This window comes from Micropterus salmoides, unplaced genomic scaffold (genome assembly GCF_014851395.1).
Source record: "Micropterus salmoides isolate LMB-PRFRI ecotype aquatic unplaced genomic scaffold, ASM1485139v1 Ms_hic_scaffold_7, whole genome shotgun sequence".
Taxonomy (NCBI): domain Eukaryota; kingdom Metazoa; phylum Chordata; class Actinopteri; order Centrarchiformes; family Centrarchidae; genus Micropterus; species Micropterus salmoides.
The window spans coordinates 30539172-30553026 of record NW_024044459.1 but is presented as its reverse complement, the minus strand read 5'-3'; the positions used below and the strand labels follow the sequence as shown (position 1 = coordinate 30553026).

At 37.7% G+C, this 13855-nt stretch overlaps 2 protein-coding genes and 1 long non-coding RNA gene across 5 annotated transcripts in view; 1 reads left to right on the top strand and 2 right to left on the bottom strand.

The window, feature by feature from the left end:
- igsf9b (immunoglobulin superfamily, member 9b) overlaps positions 1-4374 on the bottom strand; it is a 32600-nt gene extending 28226 nt beyond the window's left edge. For 2 of the 3 annotated variants that reach the window (XM_038704013.1, XM_038704015.1), the window contains exon 1: positions 210-799. The gene's annotated coding sequence lies outside the window, so the exon portion shown is untranslated. Of the gene's footprint in view, positions 1-209; positions 800-3983; positions 4052-4214 lie in introns of those variants that run through there. The other variant, XM_038704014.1, reaches the window with a different exon arrangement.
- A 1222-nt stretch (positions 4375-5596) lies between these two features.
- tmem230b (transmembrane protein 230b) lies at positions 5597-9072 on the bottom strand. Its single transcript, XM_038704611.1, has 3 exons — positions 8720-9072; positions 6090-6212; positions 5597-6001 (listed from the first exon to the last, which is right to left on the bottom strand). Exons 1-3 carry the CDS (start codon positions 8807-8809, stop codon positions 5861-5863), a joined length of 354 nt encoding a protein of 117 aa, XP_038560539.1. The 5' UTR covers positions 8810-9072; the 3' UTR covers positions 5597-5860.
- Positions 9073-10814: 1742 nt separating this feature from the next.
- Positions 10815-13532, top strand: LOC119892192. The gene is made up of 2 exons (XR_005442521.1): positions 10815-11179; positions 13022-13532. It is a non-coding gene; the product is annotated as an uncharacterized LOC119892192 (long non-coding RNA).
- The last annotated feature ends 323 nt before the right edge of the window (positions 13533-13855 follow it).

The window sequence follows — 13855 nt, the reverse complement described above, 5'->3', positions numbered from 1 at the left end:
TTGGGCCATTAGAGCGTGTTAAACATATTGTACCCTGCTATTAGAAAAAACGAACACACTCATTCAGGGATTACAAGCGGTGCATGTGATGCCCTAAACATAAACAAAGGCGCGATTCCGCAGTGTACCACAGAGTTACTACAGTACATTTTGCAGTTATAGTGAAACATAGGAGCTGTTTCGCTCTGCCTGCACAGCTCCTTCCTTACCTTGCTTGAGGCACTTTTTCACTTGAAGCTCAAAGTACAATCTTTCAATCCATTGATGCTCTTCTTTTAGACTCGTCATGCAGACCACTTTTAACCGTTCATTCCTTTCTCTTCAAAGATGAGTCAGATTTAAAAAATAAAAATAAATAAAAGAAACATGACTTTAAAAATAAAAATTACAACGAGTTGGATAAAACGCAGGTGGTCACATTTTTGTTTTCAGTCCGTGCGTGGATCAAAAGAAATTTAAATTAATCCTCTACGTCCATGGTTATCAGACTTCCTAAAAAGTACTTTTCAGTTTCAATAAAATCCATTAACCTTCATGAGTCCGACAACAGCACGCGTAAAGTCCATTTAAACTTTCCACCCCTTGGCTTTTAAGTCCACAATCGCCTTAGTCCGAACTTGCTGAAAGTACCTTTAACTTTAAATACCTTTAAAAGTGAGAGTTCATAATTAACTTCACAAATGACGTTATGTAGAAACGGCTCTGATAGTGCACATTTATCATCAAACAGGCGCAAGTTTCATCAGAAAGAGAGCACACACTGCACGTTTAGTTCGAGCCCTGCTGTTGATACTCTCTCCGTGTCTCTCCTCCCATTATTATCATTCCCTCCTCCTACTGCAGGCGCTGTTTGAACCACTGTCAAGCCACACAGAATACAACCTCAACACTTCCTGTTACACCTTTCAAAAAGTCCCCGCTGGCCAACAAGCCCAATAAGCCAGCTAAAAGAGGAAACATATCTAGTGTTAAAGGTGTAAATGTGTGCTAAAACGATTAGTCAATTAATGGTTCAGTGTGTCGTATTTATGACTGCAATACAATATCCATAGTTATGCTTTCACTGGTGTATAAAGATCTTACATAACGAACCATTAGGTTTTTATCTCATTTAGAATGAGCCATTTCTATCTACAAACACTGGGGCCCAAACGGACAAATGGCGCGACTATGTCACTATGTTGAAAACTTACAAAGAAGAAGAAGTAACGTTAGTAGTGGTATTAACTGTCCGGCTTATTAGAAGTAAGAAGAGAAATTTGGACTAATAGAGGACCACACGTATTTAGCACAAGAGATTGGAAAGTGAGGGGGTGTTATGCCGAATTTTGCATGCCTGCGAGAATTGCATGCACCTCCAAACTGCTTTTGGTGATAAATGATTTGAAGTACATATTTTATGAACATTTACAGTCATTTAGAGTTGTTAATATTTTATTACACTAATTAGAAGTAGCATTCCTTGAGATTAAGCAAAAAATATGTGGTGATATCCATGTTTGATCAGTGAGCACAGCAAAGTGTCTGAAAAGGACCTTAAGAGGTGGATGCATAATACTGCAGAACAGATGTTATAAGCTACCTGCCGAGATTTGCATCCACCTCTTTTCTCAGCATAAAAGAGTGTTACCACCGGCAAGGTGCATGCAATTCTCGGCAGGCATGCAGAATTCGGCATAACAGGGGCCAGCGGGATAATCAGAATCTTGTTTTTCCTCCTTAAATTTTTATTGCAAAAAGAGAAATAAAGTGTAAATGGGAGATAAAGAAGTATACAGAACTTTGATTTGTGCAAAATAACGTACAGCATATACATATTTTGCTAACATGTAATTTATAATATGGTTATGATAGTTAGTTTGTAGTCCATGTAGAGTGAATTACTGGCCAAAAATGTTACCAGGATAAAACATTTCATATCTTTGGATGTGGATAATTATCTCGATAAGCATCAAATCGTTAGCCTTTGAGTTTAAGGCTGATTTTTGTCAACACTTGATGCCAAACAGTGGATCCCTTCACAAATTCTAAGGTAAAACATTCAAAACAATTATGATCAAATCTTTGTCAGCAAATATGCATGAGTAAAATTAAGTAAAAGCTTTATTTCAGTCCTTTTTCCTCTAGAAAATCCTTAAAAGTCCTAATTTGTGTATGCTTCAAGAGAATAAAATCAAACATTTATTTAATATTTATTGAACACTTGTTATATTGCTATTGAAAAAAAATATAACGCAATAATTATTGTTATTGTTTTATAGTCCAGCCCTATTCGCCATGTTGTTTATGTGCTCTGATAATGCTACTCCAACACATCTTTGTAGTAGCTTTATTCCACATTCCAACTTAAGAGATATGAACACACACTGAAGTTGGAAGAAGAACTTCACGACTCAGGAAATGGGACCATCCGAGGAGCGCCATGAACCGCTGGTTGCAATTCGCACACCTCACCAGTAGATGCCACTAAAAATGACATACTGAACCTTTGAGAGATTTGTATTTTAGTTATGCGTCGATAGTTTGAGTGATTTATCAAGGAAAAATACCAATATTTGCTCTTCTCCTGCTTGTCATTGGTGAGAATTTGTAGTCATATCATTGTTCATTGAATATATTTACATTTCAACTGTCGGGTTTGATAAAACAATCAATTTAAATATGTCACCCATGGCAGTTTCAGTATTTCCCATCATTTTATTGACTACATGGATCATCGATGATTGTGAAAAAAGAATCAATAGATGCGTAACTATGATTATGGCTGAATTCCATTTAGCTGCTTCAGATTCAGGGTCTTGTCTTCAGTATTGCTCATGCTGGTTCACTGTCATGTCTTAAGAAAATATTCTGAAGTGAATTGCTTTATGTGTAACATACTACTAATCTTCTCATTTCATATCTAGAGCCAGGTAGGCTTTTTAGCCATCAGATCAGTAACTGACAAAAATAATAACTCAAGATAACATTTAAACCAGAATTGTCTGAAAACCAAATTTCTAAAAAGTTATATTTGTAAAGGATGTTAATAGTGTACCGAGTAAGGCTGTGGTCACAGCACATACAGTCAGAGAATCAATTTCTTGACAAAAAGGATTTTATGTTGAAGATCCAGTAATCGACTTCCGTTACTTTGCCGCCTGTCGCTGTGGGACTTGATGCTGCTGCTACTTCGGGGCCACAGACAAAAGCGTCTTTCCGTGGGAAAGACTTGAGAATCTAACAAAAGGCAAACGCACACCTACAGAAACACGTTTGATCGAGAGCCCTTTGATACAGCGTCCAAAATAGTATGCAATAACAACACATGACTTTGTCCACGGGTTAGATATATTCAAAATATATATAAAATATATCATTTCTGTCATTTCATATGCAAGTAACTTAGTTGGGGGTTAACGTTACCACCCACAAGCACACCACCTTTCCACTAGTAAACATAATCAATACAGTGATCTTATCATACCTTGCTGTAATATTCATGGTAACGTTAAGTTAACCATATGAATAATAGCCGCTAACGTTAAACCTTTTTGTAGGAAATCAGAGGCCTTCTTAAGAACAAAGTCTATTTTCTCTTAAAATATTTGACAAAAAATATATAACAACCTGCATGCCAATGAAATTTGTATGTTAGAAGAGAAGCTAAGTTAAATTAGTATTTAACTAGCATTAAATTAGTTATGTCATAACGGTTTATATAAAGTCTACGGTCATAACTAACCCGCCTTTACAAAACACACTAACATTACAAGCTATTGAGCTAATGCTAGTTAGCTTTCCGTTAGCTAACTAACGGCTGACAGGAGCCAGCTACTATTCTCTTCTTAAACCCTAACGTTATATTAGTCATACATTTATTACCATATACCTACATCATTAAGTTGGCGATGTTATTTTGTGAACTTAGACGTACCAAATATTGAGTTTGACTGACGTTAACTAAGTTAGAAGACTCATTCATAATGTTAGCATAAACTTACCCATTGATTTCTGTGTTCTTGGAGAAACTTCTGTCAAATATTTTTAATTCTTTCTTTTCAAGGTTACCCTGTCAGATATAACAGAAAACAAGTATTTGTCATATATTAGTTTAAACTAAGTTGGGTGACCCCCTAACGTTATATAATAATGATGACTGGTCAGCCTTGTCAGAAGAGAGATAGGGAGTTTTGTAACATTAACTTTACAGTCAAAGATTTTCATGATCTTACCACTTCTTTTGACGTCCTCCTAAAAATGGGCTGGAAGTTATTCAAAGATGAATAACTACTGTCTAATTTCTACTGTCACATATGAGCTGATGGGGATGCAGGTCGGTTAGGGGGACACATGGCTGTCTTGTTTACCCCTACAGTTTAAAATCCAGCCAATCCAGAGCCCAAAAGTCTGCATCACCACAAGGGGGTGACGCTCTGAGTTTTGTATTGATGCAGAGTGCATGCAGTGACAGAAACACACACAAAATAGCCTATAGTTCAGACATTATGCAGCACTATGCACACTGATTTTACCTTGATGATTTGTGTTAGGTTAGAAACTGCACATACAGTGTTAAATTACTGTAATATCCCTAAAATATTACCATATACTTCTTGTACTGTTTGTTAATCTCACATGTCACTATATTACCAGCCTGTTTAGTAATAATTAACATTAGAAAGGGTTATTAGAAAGCACACATTACCAAGTGGACTGCTCAATGGTAAATTGCTGAGGTAATAAAAGTGTAGATACCAGGAATAGTACAGTCAATCAAGTGTGAGTTGCTTCCTGAAAAGGTAAGCAGCCTTCACAAAGTTTATGAGCTGATGTATTAAAGTGTTTGATCTGATCTGAGTAATACCAGGTAGCAGGTAGCAGGTGGCTGACCGAGTGGACACATTTGGTAGCTAGAGAAACAAAGAAAACACAAGCAGTTGTCCTTAAAAATAGCCACTTAAATAGCTCGTTGCCAAGCATCTGAATCGACCATACTAAGTACAAGAGCAACCTTTACTGGCAGCGTGTTCTACGTTTGACATTATCCTGCAAAGGGAAATGAAAGCAGGGGCCTTGCCTTCCAAATTATGTTGAAGTCAATCGAAGATAAAAGGGAAAAGGTGACGCTTGTTAACAGGACGTCGGATCTTAATTGTGTGAACTTCCCTGTTTGACAATGTTTATTCTCGCAGGCCAGGTGCACCATATGGAGATCAAAGGATTGGAATTAATCACATGAAATCCTCCAAGAAAGAAGGACTCTGAACAGTAAGGAAGAATTATCTGGGGGATAAGGCAAACTGTGTGATACAGCATACTGATCATATTGTGGACAAACCCGATGCCAGACAAGATATACAATATATAATGACAAGTATCCTGGTCTTACACCCTGAAATCTTTGCACATTTTTATCTTAATCGCACTATAAATTCACTCATTGTAATCCAGTTTTTATAAGCTTTCTCTACCATTAAACAGGTGGGTGGATTTTGTGGCCATCAGTTGAAATCTGATATTTTACATTAATGAGTATGACATGAGTAAAGTAATGACAATGTCACTCTGCATATAGATTATCTAAATATCAAAAAAAGGACATCATACTAGTAAGAGACAATCATGAAATTACAGTTTTATTAACTTATCAAGCAAATAAAAACAAATATAAATCCAACAATGTCTAATACTGATTTAGCTTCATAACAGCAGGCTGACATCAGCTAGCTAGAATATTTTACCCTATGACAACAAAATCCTTCAGATTTGGATGCAGGTAATTTCTAACTAATTTTCTTTCAAGATATCTGCGCATTTAAATGAGCCCAAGCTGAATATTATGAGTATACGTGAGTACAGGAATAAACTGAGGTTTTTGTCAGTCATCAAAGTCTGGGATATCGTCATAGGAGTAGCCATGGTAGCCCTTCGATGCATAGTAAGCTATTCGTAGGTGGTAAATTCCAGGCAGGAAGACAAGAATCCCAATGATGAGGACAGGCACAGTTCGGTCTGAGTGCTGAAAGAGATAAAACATCTCAGTAAGACATTTATTTTAACAGGAGGAAAATATATTGTTCGTGCTGTGGAATACTGTAAAAACTCACAGTGACTCCGAAGTATCCAGCCAGGAGAAGGGCGCCAATGATGATTAACAGAGAGCCGATTAAGAAGAGGACTGTGGCCAGTGCTATGGCTTTGTATGGGACTTTGGGTGGGCTCCTTTTGAACTGCATAGGAGGAGAAATACTTAATTAAAAACACTTTTCTCTGAAACAGCAGGTTTTCTGTGGCAGTGCCTGTTTTCCCCACTCATGTACTGAACTGGACAGGCAAAATTAGTCCATAACTGGCTGACAAGCCACTTTATATCAAAGGACGGTGACTACATGAGCTATGAAACTGTCATGTTACATGGGTAACTGGAAATTATTATGAATGCCTGTTATTTCATGCATAAAAAATGGCCTGTCTGACGATACTCCGTCATCTTTATCGTTGTGATAGAGGCAGAAAGCTTCTCTTAGAGATTGATACAACTATGAATGAACAATTGTGCAGCTGAACAACTGTGTATCAATTAAAGGTCAAGTATTAGTCTGCGAGAGAGACTTATGTCCTGTGACGCATGAGACTATATGAAATACGAGCGGCACTCTCTTGGCGGCACGCAAGAGAATGACGGAATATTGCAATGAAACGCTGAAAGAAACGTTCGATTAAATTCACTTTATTTTTCCTCAACATTACATTACGTTGCAAATGTGTTGATTATGCATCACAGTCCTTGTGACTAAATGCTGATCATTGACTAAACTGTTATGAGAAAGTACTTTTTGTTGTCATGCGAGTATCATTCAGCCTGTTAAAAACACTTGCATATTTTTTTTGTTATAACAGTGGACAAACATTCAGTCATGCCAGTTAATTTAATGAAAAAGAAAAATAATAGCTGCATCATTTTGGTGACACACTTCTTCAGACAAACTGACATGAATTTCTAATTTGTTACATATTTATGAGACTCTATGAAACATTTTATTTCAATTAGAAACAATCAAAAAGATGGGGTTCAATAAAGAAATTGAATGCTTTATGAATATGAAATCCCCCACATAAAATAAAAAAGTTAAGAGTGCATACATTGTTATTACATTCAAAATAAGCAACAATATTTTTCCACTCAGTGATAATCGCATTGGTTTTGCACAATATACAATTCTCAAAGTCTTTTGGAAATTTAATAACAATACTTTCTTGCTCTGTCTTGCAGAAGCTGCATTTACCATCAGCATACAGACATCCTAAAATATACATGTTGGATGTATTTTGTGTAAAATTTTTCACATGTAGTTAATTAATTTAGTTTGTGATGCAGAAAGTAGAAGGAACAGACCACCTTTTTCTAGTATTGTAGAGATATTTTCTAATATATAGGTTGGTCTGTTGCTCAAAATATAGACTCAGTTTACGTAAAGAGTGCATTCAAATCTAAGAACCTCTTGTTGCTATTTATTGCTTTTCAATAATTCATATAATATCAAGTTGTATTGTGGGAAATGTAGTGTAGTTTTTGGAGCTTGACCCATACTAGGTAGTAAAAGTCAGGTAATCCTCCAGTGTTATGGAAGTGCAATACCAAAGTCATAAATTTGCTCTGATCCTAGTAATTCAGGGAGACATGGGCGTCAGTACAGAGAAAATGTGAAATGATACGACTGTGGAACTGTCTAATAAAAATGACAGAGAACAGTGTAAATAAGAGAGCATGTTGGGGGAGTAAAGCTCACCGGTCTCCATGGGCAAAAGAGATTTATTCTATCTTCGAGGATGTGGATATGTTGTATATCTACAGGAATTATTTAAGTTGTGATATTAACTCTCTGAAAATATCTTGCTAAAGCCAAAGATAAGGACATATATGCATATCAAACAGAACTTTATTCCCGAATTATACGTTACATCTCATTTATCTAGAAGCCAGAGAACCTTGATTGCACAGCTGAGAGCTGGGATTCTGCCTCTGGACATTGAGGTTGGCCGATTCAAAAATATTCCAGAGGAAAACAGAGTGTGTGAGCTATGAATTAACTATGTGAATCCCATTTCTTTTTGTACTGTACACATCACATAAGTGAATCGATTTTTTTTTCTGGAAGTTATGGGACAAATCCCTGAAATATTTTGGTTTTCACCATTTATCTATGATGTATTTAAGTTTGAAAACTTTGTTTTAAAGAGTTGGAAAAGAAGGCAAGTTTGTTTGTTTAATTAGATTTCATTGTGTTTTGTGTAGGTGTATTTAAGTATCTATATGTATACATATATATACACATATATATACATATATGTGTATATATGTGTGTGTGTGTGTGTGTGTGTGTGTGTGTGTGTGTATGTATGTATGTGTTATTATTATTATTCCTCTTCTTGTTCTCATTTCTTTATTGTTTGCCAATGTATATGATGAACCAGAGTTGCTGTCATTAAATTAACTTTTAGAAGTGGGTGAACTATTTGCTTCAGTCTGAAATCACAGAATAAGGCTATTGTTGTTGATCCAGATCAATGATATCATAATGCCTAAGAACAACTGATTGAGTTTGCTTTCCTCCCCTCCCCTAAACATTAAGACCCGATCTTCATCCAACATAGCTCACTTAGATAAAATCAAACAAGCTGTGTAGGTAAACTGGGCTTATAGGGGGTTACCTTTGCATTATGCAATACGTCTCACCTGTAAATCAATGTAGCCGTCATCATCAGTGGCTAACCGGGAGTACCTGACTTTGTTGTTCCCGTCGGAAAGGGCGTTACGAGCGGGCATCTTCTTCAGCTGCCCAGGAGCTAGCTAAAGGTTTGTTTTCAGCGTTTCAATGAGGCAGAAGCAGCTCGGCTACAGAAGCGACACGGCAGCCATCACCCGGATCACTCACAAGCTGTCGGTGCCAAAGTCCGGTCCGATATTACACCAGATCGGATGTAAGACCGTTACTATTTCCTAAAAGCGAGTTTTGAGAAGAGATCAGAGCGAGTTGTTGTGGTTTTAGTATCCTCTTCCGGGTTCTCGCCTCGGTCTGCAATGGTGCATTCACGTGCTCCTCGGATGGTCGTTCTTCTGACTTCAGTGACTTCAGCGTGTTCATGTGTTTTTAAGTCCGAATTTGGAAACAACATAGATGGTAGGCTACAAAAGATGTGTTACATTCGCTGAAACCATTAAACTATTGCTTGTACTGCAATTAAAATAACTTTACAAACGGATCTAGGTGCTGGATCAGCAAACTAACAAACAGTTATAAACTAATACATATTACAAATTATAAAAATATGCAATACATTATTCCACAACATTAATCAAATCTTTCTACCCATCAACCATGTTTGTCCGCCATGTTTCTACGTGTATGAAGTCAACCACTGGGCAACTTGTGTAGCCTACCAAGTTTTCCGAGTTTTCCGACTTCACGTTCACCTGAATTTCCCCAGTCGGGAAATCATTTTTCCGATTATTCCAACAACACATGAATGCACAGTAATACCGTAGCTCACGCCGAAGCGTCTTTGGACGCTGTAGAAAGCTCAAACACATGTCATTTCAACTGCTATGAAAGATCAATATCCTGTTAAAGGAATACATAAAATCAACCTTGTCGAAGCGACTTTATTCTGATTAATTGTTTTCCTTATGGTGATCTGCACCGCCCCATGTAGACCACAAGAGGGCGCTGTCGGGTCTTATTAAAATGTGCAGGTGACAGTGCGCTAGCTGCGGTCTCAGGCTCTCGTGGCAAGAATCATCTCTTTTTGTGTGAATGTTCATTTCCTGAGGTGTTCTCTCAGCTCAGCTTTACAATCACACTTTGTTCCCAGAAGATAAAGTTTCTGTCTAGGCTGCAGATTTAGAAAAAAAAAAAAAAAAATCAATTTCGTGTAATAGAAGCTGAGACACAGTATTCCAGTGCAGGCTGTTTTTAGCCAAAGATGCAGTCTTGCGTATCACACGCAATATTTATTTCACATCCCAGCATGTATATTTCAGAAAACAGAAAATTTTGGCATTGACAGAGTTCACAGGATGAGAATCATTCAGGATTATTTCTAAACAATGTAACTTACTAAATCAGCTGAATTTCTCCAAAAACGACACCTTAACAATTCACCATTATTCATCACTTCATTTGTCTGTGTCTACCATGTTATCTCTGCAAGATATTGTCATCTCTCTGGTCATGCATAGCAGTAACCTGGCTTGTGAATGACTGACCGTGAAATGGACAAAACACATCAAAATAACATTTTCAGTTCCCCTGAAATTAATAATTAAAGCTGTTGTAGGTAGGCATACTGTCTTTTTTCTCGCTTTTCCCCCCAAAATTGTATTTTTCACATTCCCCTGCAGGTCTGTGGAGAATTGGACTGTCACATAGACAAATATAGACTCTCCTATAGGCAGACTTCAGATAGCTGCCTGACCCTGAAGCTACGCAACAGTGGATTATTGTGATTCCAGGTTTCTGGTAGAGCTGTGCGTGGTATGGTCAAAGATAAATGTCCACAGGTTGTAAATAATACAACATAACACAGCTCTTTTCAGGAGCAGTAATAATAAAGTAAAGGCATATTCTTATTAGATGTGCTGGCAGCATCAATAATGTGCTCATGTGGCCTTTAAAGTACATGTTCGCAGAGACCGAGTCTCGAGTGATCATTAGTAAGCAAAGTGACCTTGACTGCATGTCCCGTTGTTGTAGTTTAAGGCCATACTGTTGCTCTCTGGAGGGATATAAACCCTAACATCATTCATTGTGTGTTTCATATTCCTTTTGTGTTTCACCACATCTGATGTGGATAACATGCATTATGCTGCACTGTATGTTCTCTCGTCTTGTTCAATTTTCTGATTCATATTTACAAATATACCCAAGCCTCTACAAGACGTAATCTTTATAAATTTATCCTGGATACAATTGGATTTCATCTTTGTTTTAGGGGGATTAAAAATTCTGGACTCTTTTAAAGACATTAGTATTACAAATTTCAGTGCACAGATGCATTTATCTCCCACATATGTCCTCTTCTCCTCTCTATTCCAGAAGAAAACCATCACATAAGCCACCTCAAAGAACTGACTGTGCAGACATTTTGCATGTGCATGTTGCCATCTTCACTGCACCTGTTAGTGACAATAAGAGAGGTAAGTGTTGCACTTTGCTTCATTGATGATGCCAGTTCCCTTACTCGTGTCTCACTGTGCTGTGTGACTGCATATTGGCTGCACTCATTAGCCAACACCAATTCTGCGTCACCATATTCCTTTGTACGCCAAATACGTGCCTGTTATCTAGCCGCTTTCCTCACTAGGATGTTCAATACCTACAATCAAGGTCACTGCACAAGCAGCTTACTCTTCGTCAGTCCGAATTTAGAAACATGACGTTTAATTTATCTGCGCCTCACCGCTGACACAATCTACAAGAGAGGATAAATCTGCAATTATTTTACATTCATGAATTCAAAATGAGTTTGCTCAGAATGGGACCACTGATGGAATAATCTGTTCGTAAACGGCCCTGCTGCCCTTTTTGTTGGTTACAACATTATTTCATGATTGTCTTTTTGGGTTTTTTTGCTGAGATACATGTGGTTTTTAGGATTTCAGTGGGATTTCCCTGTAAAATATCGGTGCAATGTTCTTCCTAATACAAATCACAATGCTGCTCAAGTGACATCTGGAGTTGTGATTAATTAATCAGATGATAGGCAAGGCTTTCACCGGTCAGAGGGGGGCAGACTATGTTGTCATGTTATAATCCCTGCCACTAGACCATAATGCCTGCACAGAAGAGCATCAGAACAGCTGGGCACACTGAGGCCTCAGGATGTGTGTGTGTGTGTATTTGTAAGTATGCATGGACAGCAGCAGCCCCCCCCACCCCTCAAATAACTCCTGGGTGTGACACTGGACTGTAAGAGAGCAGCATTTAGGCCATAATTAGAGTCCTGTTTAGAGTGGAGTTCTGTCTGCTGAGATAATTAGGTCTGTCTTCATTACAGCAATTGCAGATAGCAACACGACATGAGCCCAATAAAAGGCAGAACCATTATACCACTTGAACATCATGCAGTCTCCCTGTGGCTCACCCTTTTTACTTTTAAACCCAACAGGTTTCAGAAATGATCAAATGTGCCATGTGGGTGGAGCACAGGTGCTACAGAGCAACAAGCTTTCAAAATTTGAAATAAGCTTGCATCAACTAATGTAATTCCTTTAATCTTGGGCTCTCTGAGCCACATGCAGAGGAGATAAATGGTTGAGGTGATTTGTGGCATTGTGCCTTGCTTGCGTTTGTTCTCACATATTGAATATGTTATGAATATGCGGGTGGAATGTGGGTATGGATACGTCAAGGGGTTTTTATTTTATTAGTTGCCATGATATTTGGTCCAGACATTCATGTTCTCCTCAGGATAAAGTGTAACAATTATAGTGATCATGTGACTTTTTATCTAGCTCCGTCATCAAGTAAAAGTTTAAATTTGTCCAATATGTGGTAATGTTACTAGACATAATTTATAAAAAGTTAATATATATACGTTTGAAACTAAATAGTTATCTATACTGCATGTCATACAGGATTGTTTGCAGTTTTCTCTATAATCTGCACAAGGCCCAGGTTAGCTGCGTTTGTGTGTGGGTGGACAGCTGACTGCTGCAGGACACACTAGTCGAGGAGCTTCATCAACGATGACGAAGTCTCTCACCTTTATTTCACAATGTCAACTTTTTCCTTCAGTATATGAAAAACAGCCCAGATGCAGTGGTTCGGCGGCTTCAAGAATATGACTACAACATGACACATAGAGTAGCTGTCTCCATTTTGAATTTGCCCGTGAAATGGCAAGCATTTTATATTCGTTTTCTTCACCACAGTTCAGAGTGACACAAACAAATCAGTGCCCTGCAGCATGATGTTAGACTTTTTACTTGCTCTGCTGATTGAAATCTGTGCCTGTAACTCTCTCTTTATTTGTTTAGAGGGTTTTGTCAAAGTCAGGACCAGGAGGGGGGAGAAGACATCTCTTCATGTGCAATAGAGTTGAATGTCACTGTAAATGCCAACATTAGTGCAAATGCTTGGCTCAGATTTGTTGCCTCCATGACAGGAAATGTTTCTTCCAGTGCAAAGATATTGATTTCAGTCTCTTTCAAACTCAGCAGCCCGCCTCACTGCATGACAGATAATTGGTTTTCCAACAGGTCTTAGGTAGCATGATAAACCCTACAACATGTAAACATGCATATGCGCATCATTTCATGGCTTCATTATTTGTATTTTTTTAAGAATGGGATTGTTTCACTGGCTTGTTTTTTTTAATACAAAAATAATTACAACAATTGATCTGTTGTTGCGGTAAATACATATGGTCTCTCTGTGTGTTTGTGCAGTCATGCACGCAAATGTTAGGATGATTGTAGCTATGAAAAAAAGATGCTCCATTTGTGATATTTACGCTATCATTAAATAATCATTTTATTGCACACAAAATAGAAATGTCTTTTTTGTTGTTGTTACTCAGTGCCTTTTGCTGATGTGTACATGTATAGAGTTGAGTGAGAGCTTCAGTATCTCCAGGTAAAGCATTCATATGTGGACCCGACTAGAAAACAACAAATAAACCAACTGGCTAAACTGAGGATTAGTCCACCGTGGGAAGAAAGGGATCAGTCCAAAAAATTAAAAATCAATGTACTGTTTCTATTCCTGGTGTGTTGGTGTACATGTTTCTGCTTCATCTCTTCATCATAGCTTAGCTAAAAAAAAAAGAAGTGCAAGCACAGGCGATGAATAATACAGTCCCTGGTGAAACT

Excerpts from the sequence above, each read along its gene's own strand:
- tmem230b (XM_038704611.1), bottom strand. The coding sequence starts at position 8,809 with ATGCCCGCTCGTAACGCCCTTTCCGACGGGAACAACAAAGTCAGGTAC. Across the intron at positions 6,213-8,719 it reads ACGGCTACATTGATTTACAG|TTCAAAAGGAGCCCACCCAA; the intron begins GTGAGACGTATT and ends CCTCCTATGCAG. Across the intron at positions 6,002-6,089 it reads CTGGATACTTCGGAGTCACT|CACTCAGACCGAACTGTGCC; the intron begins GTGAGTTTTTAC and ends TATCTCTTTCAG.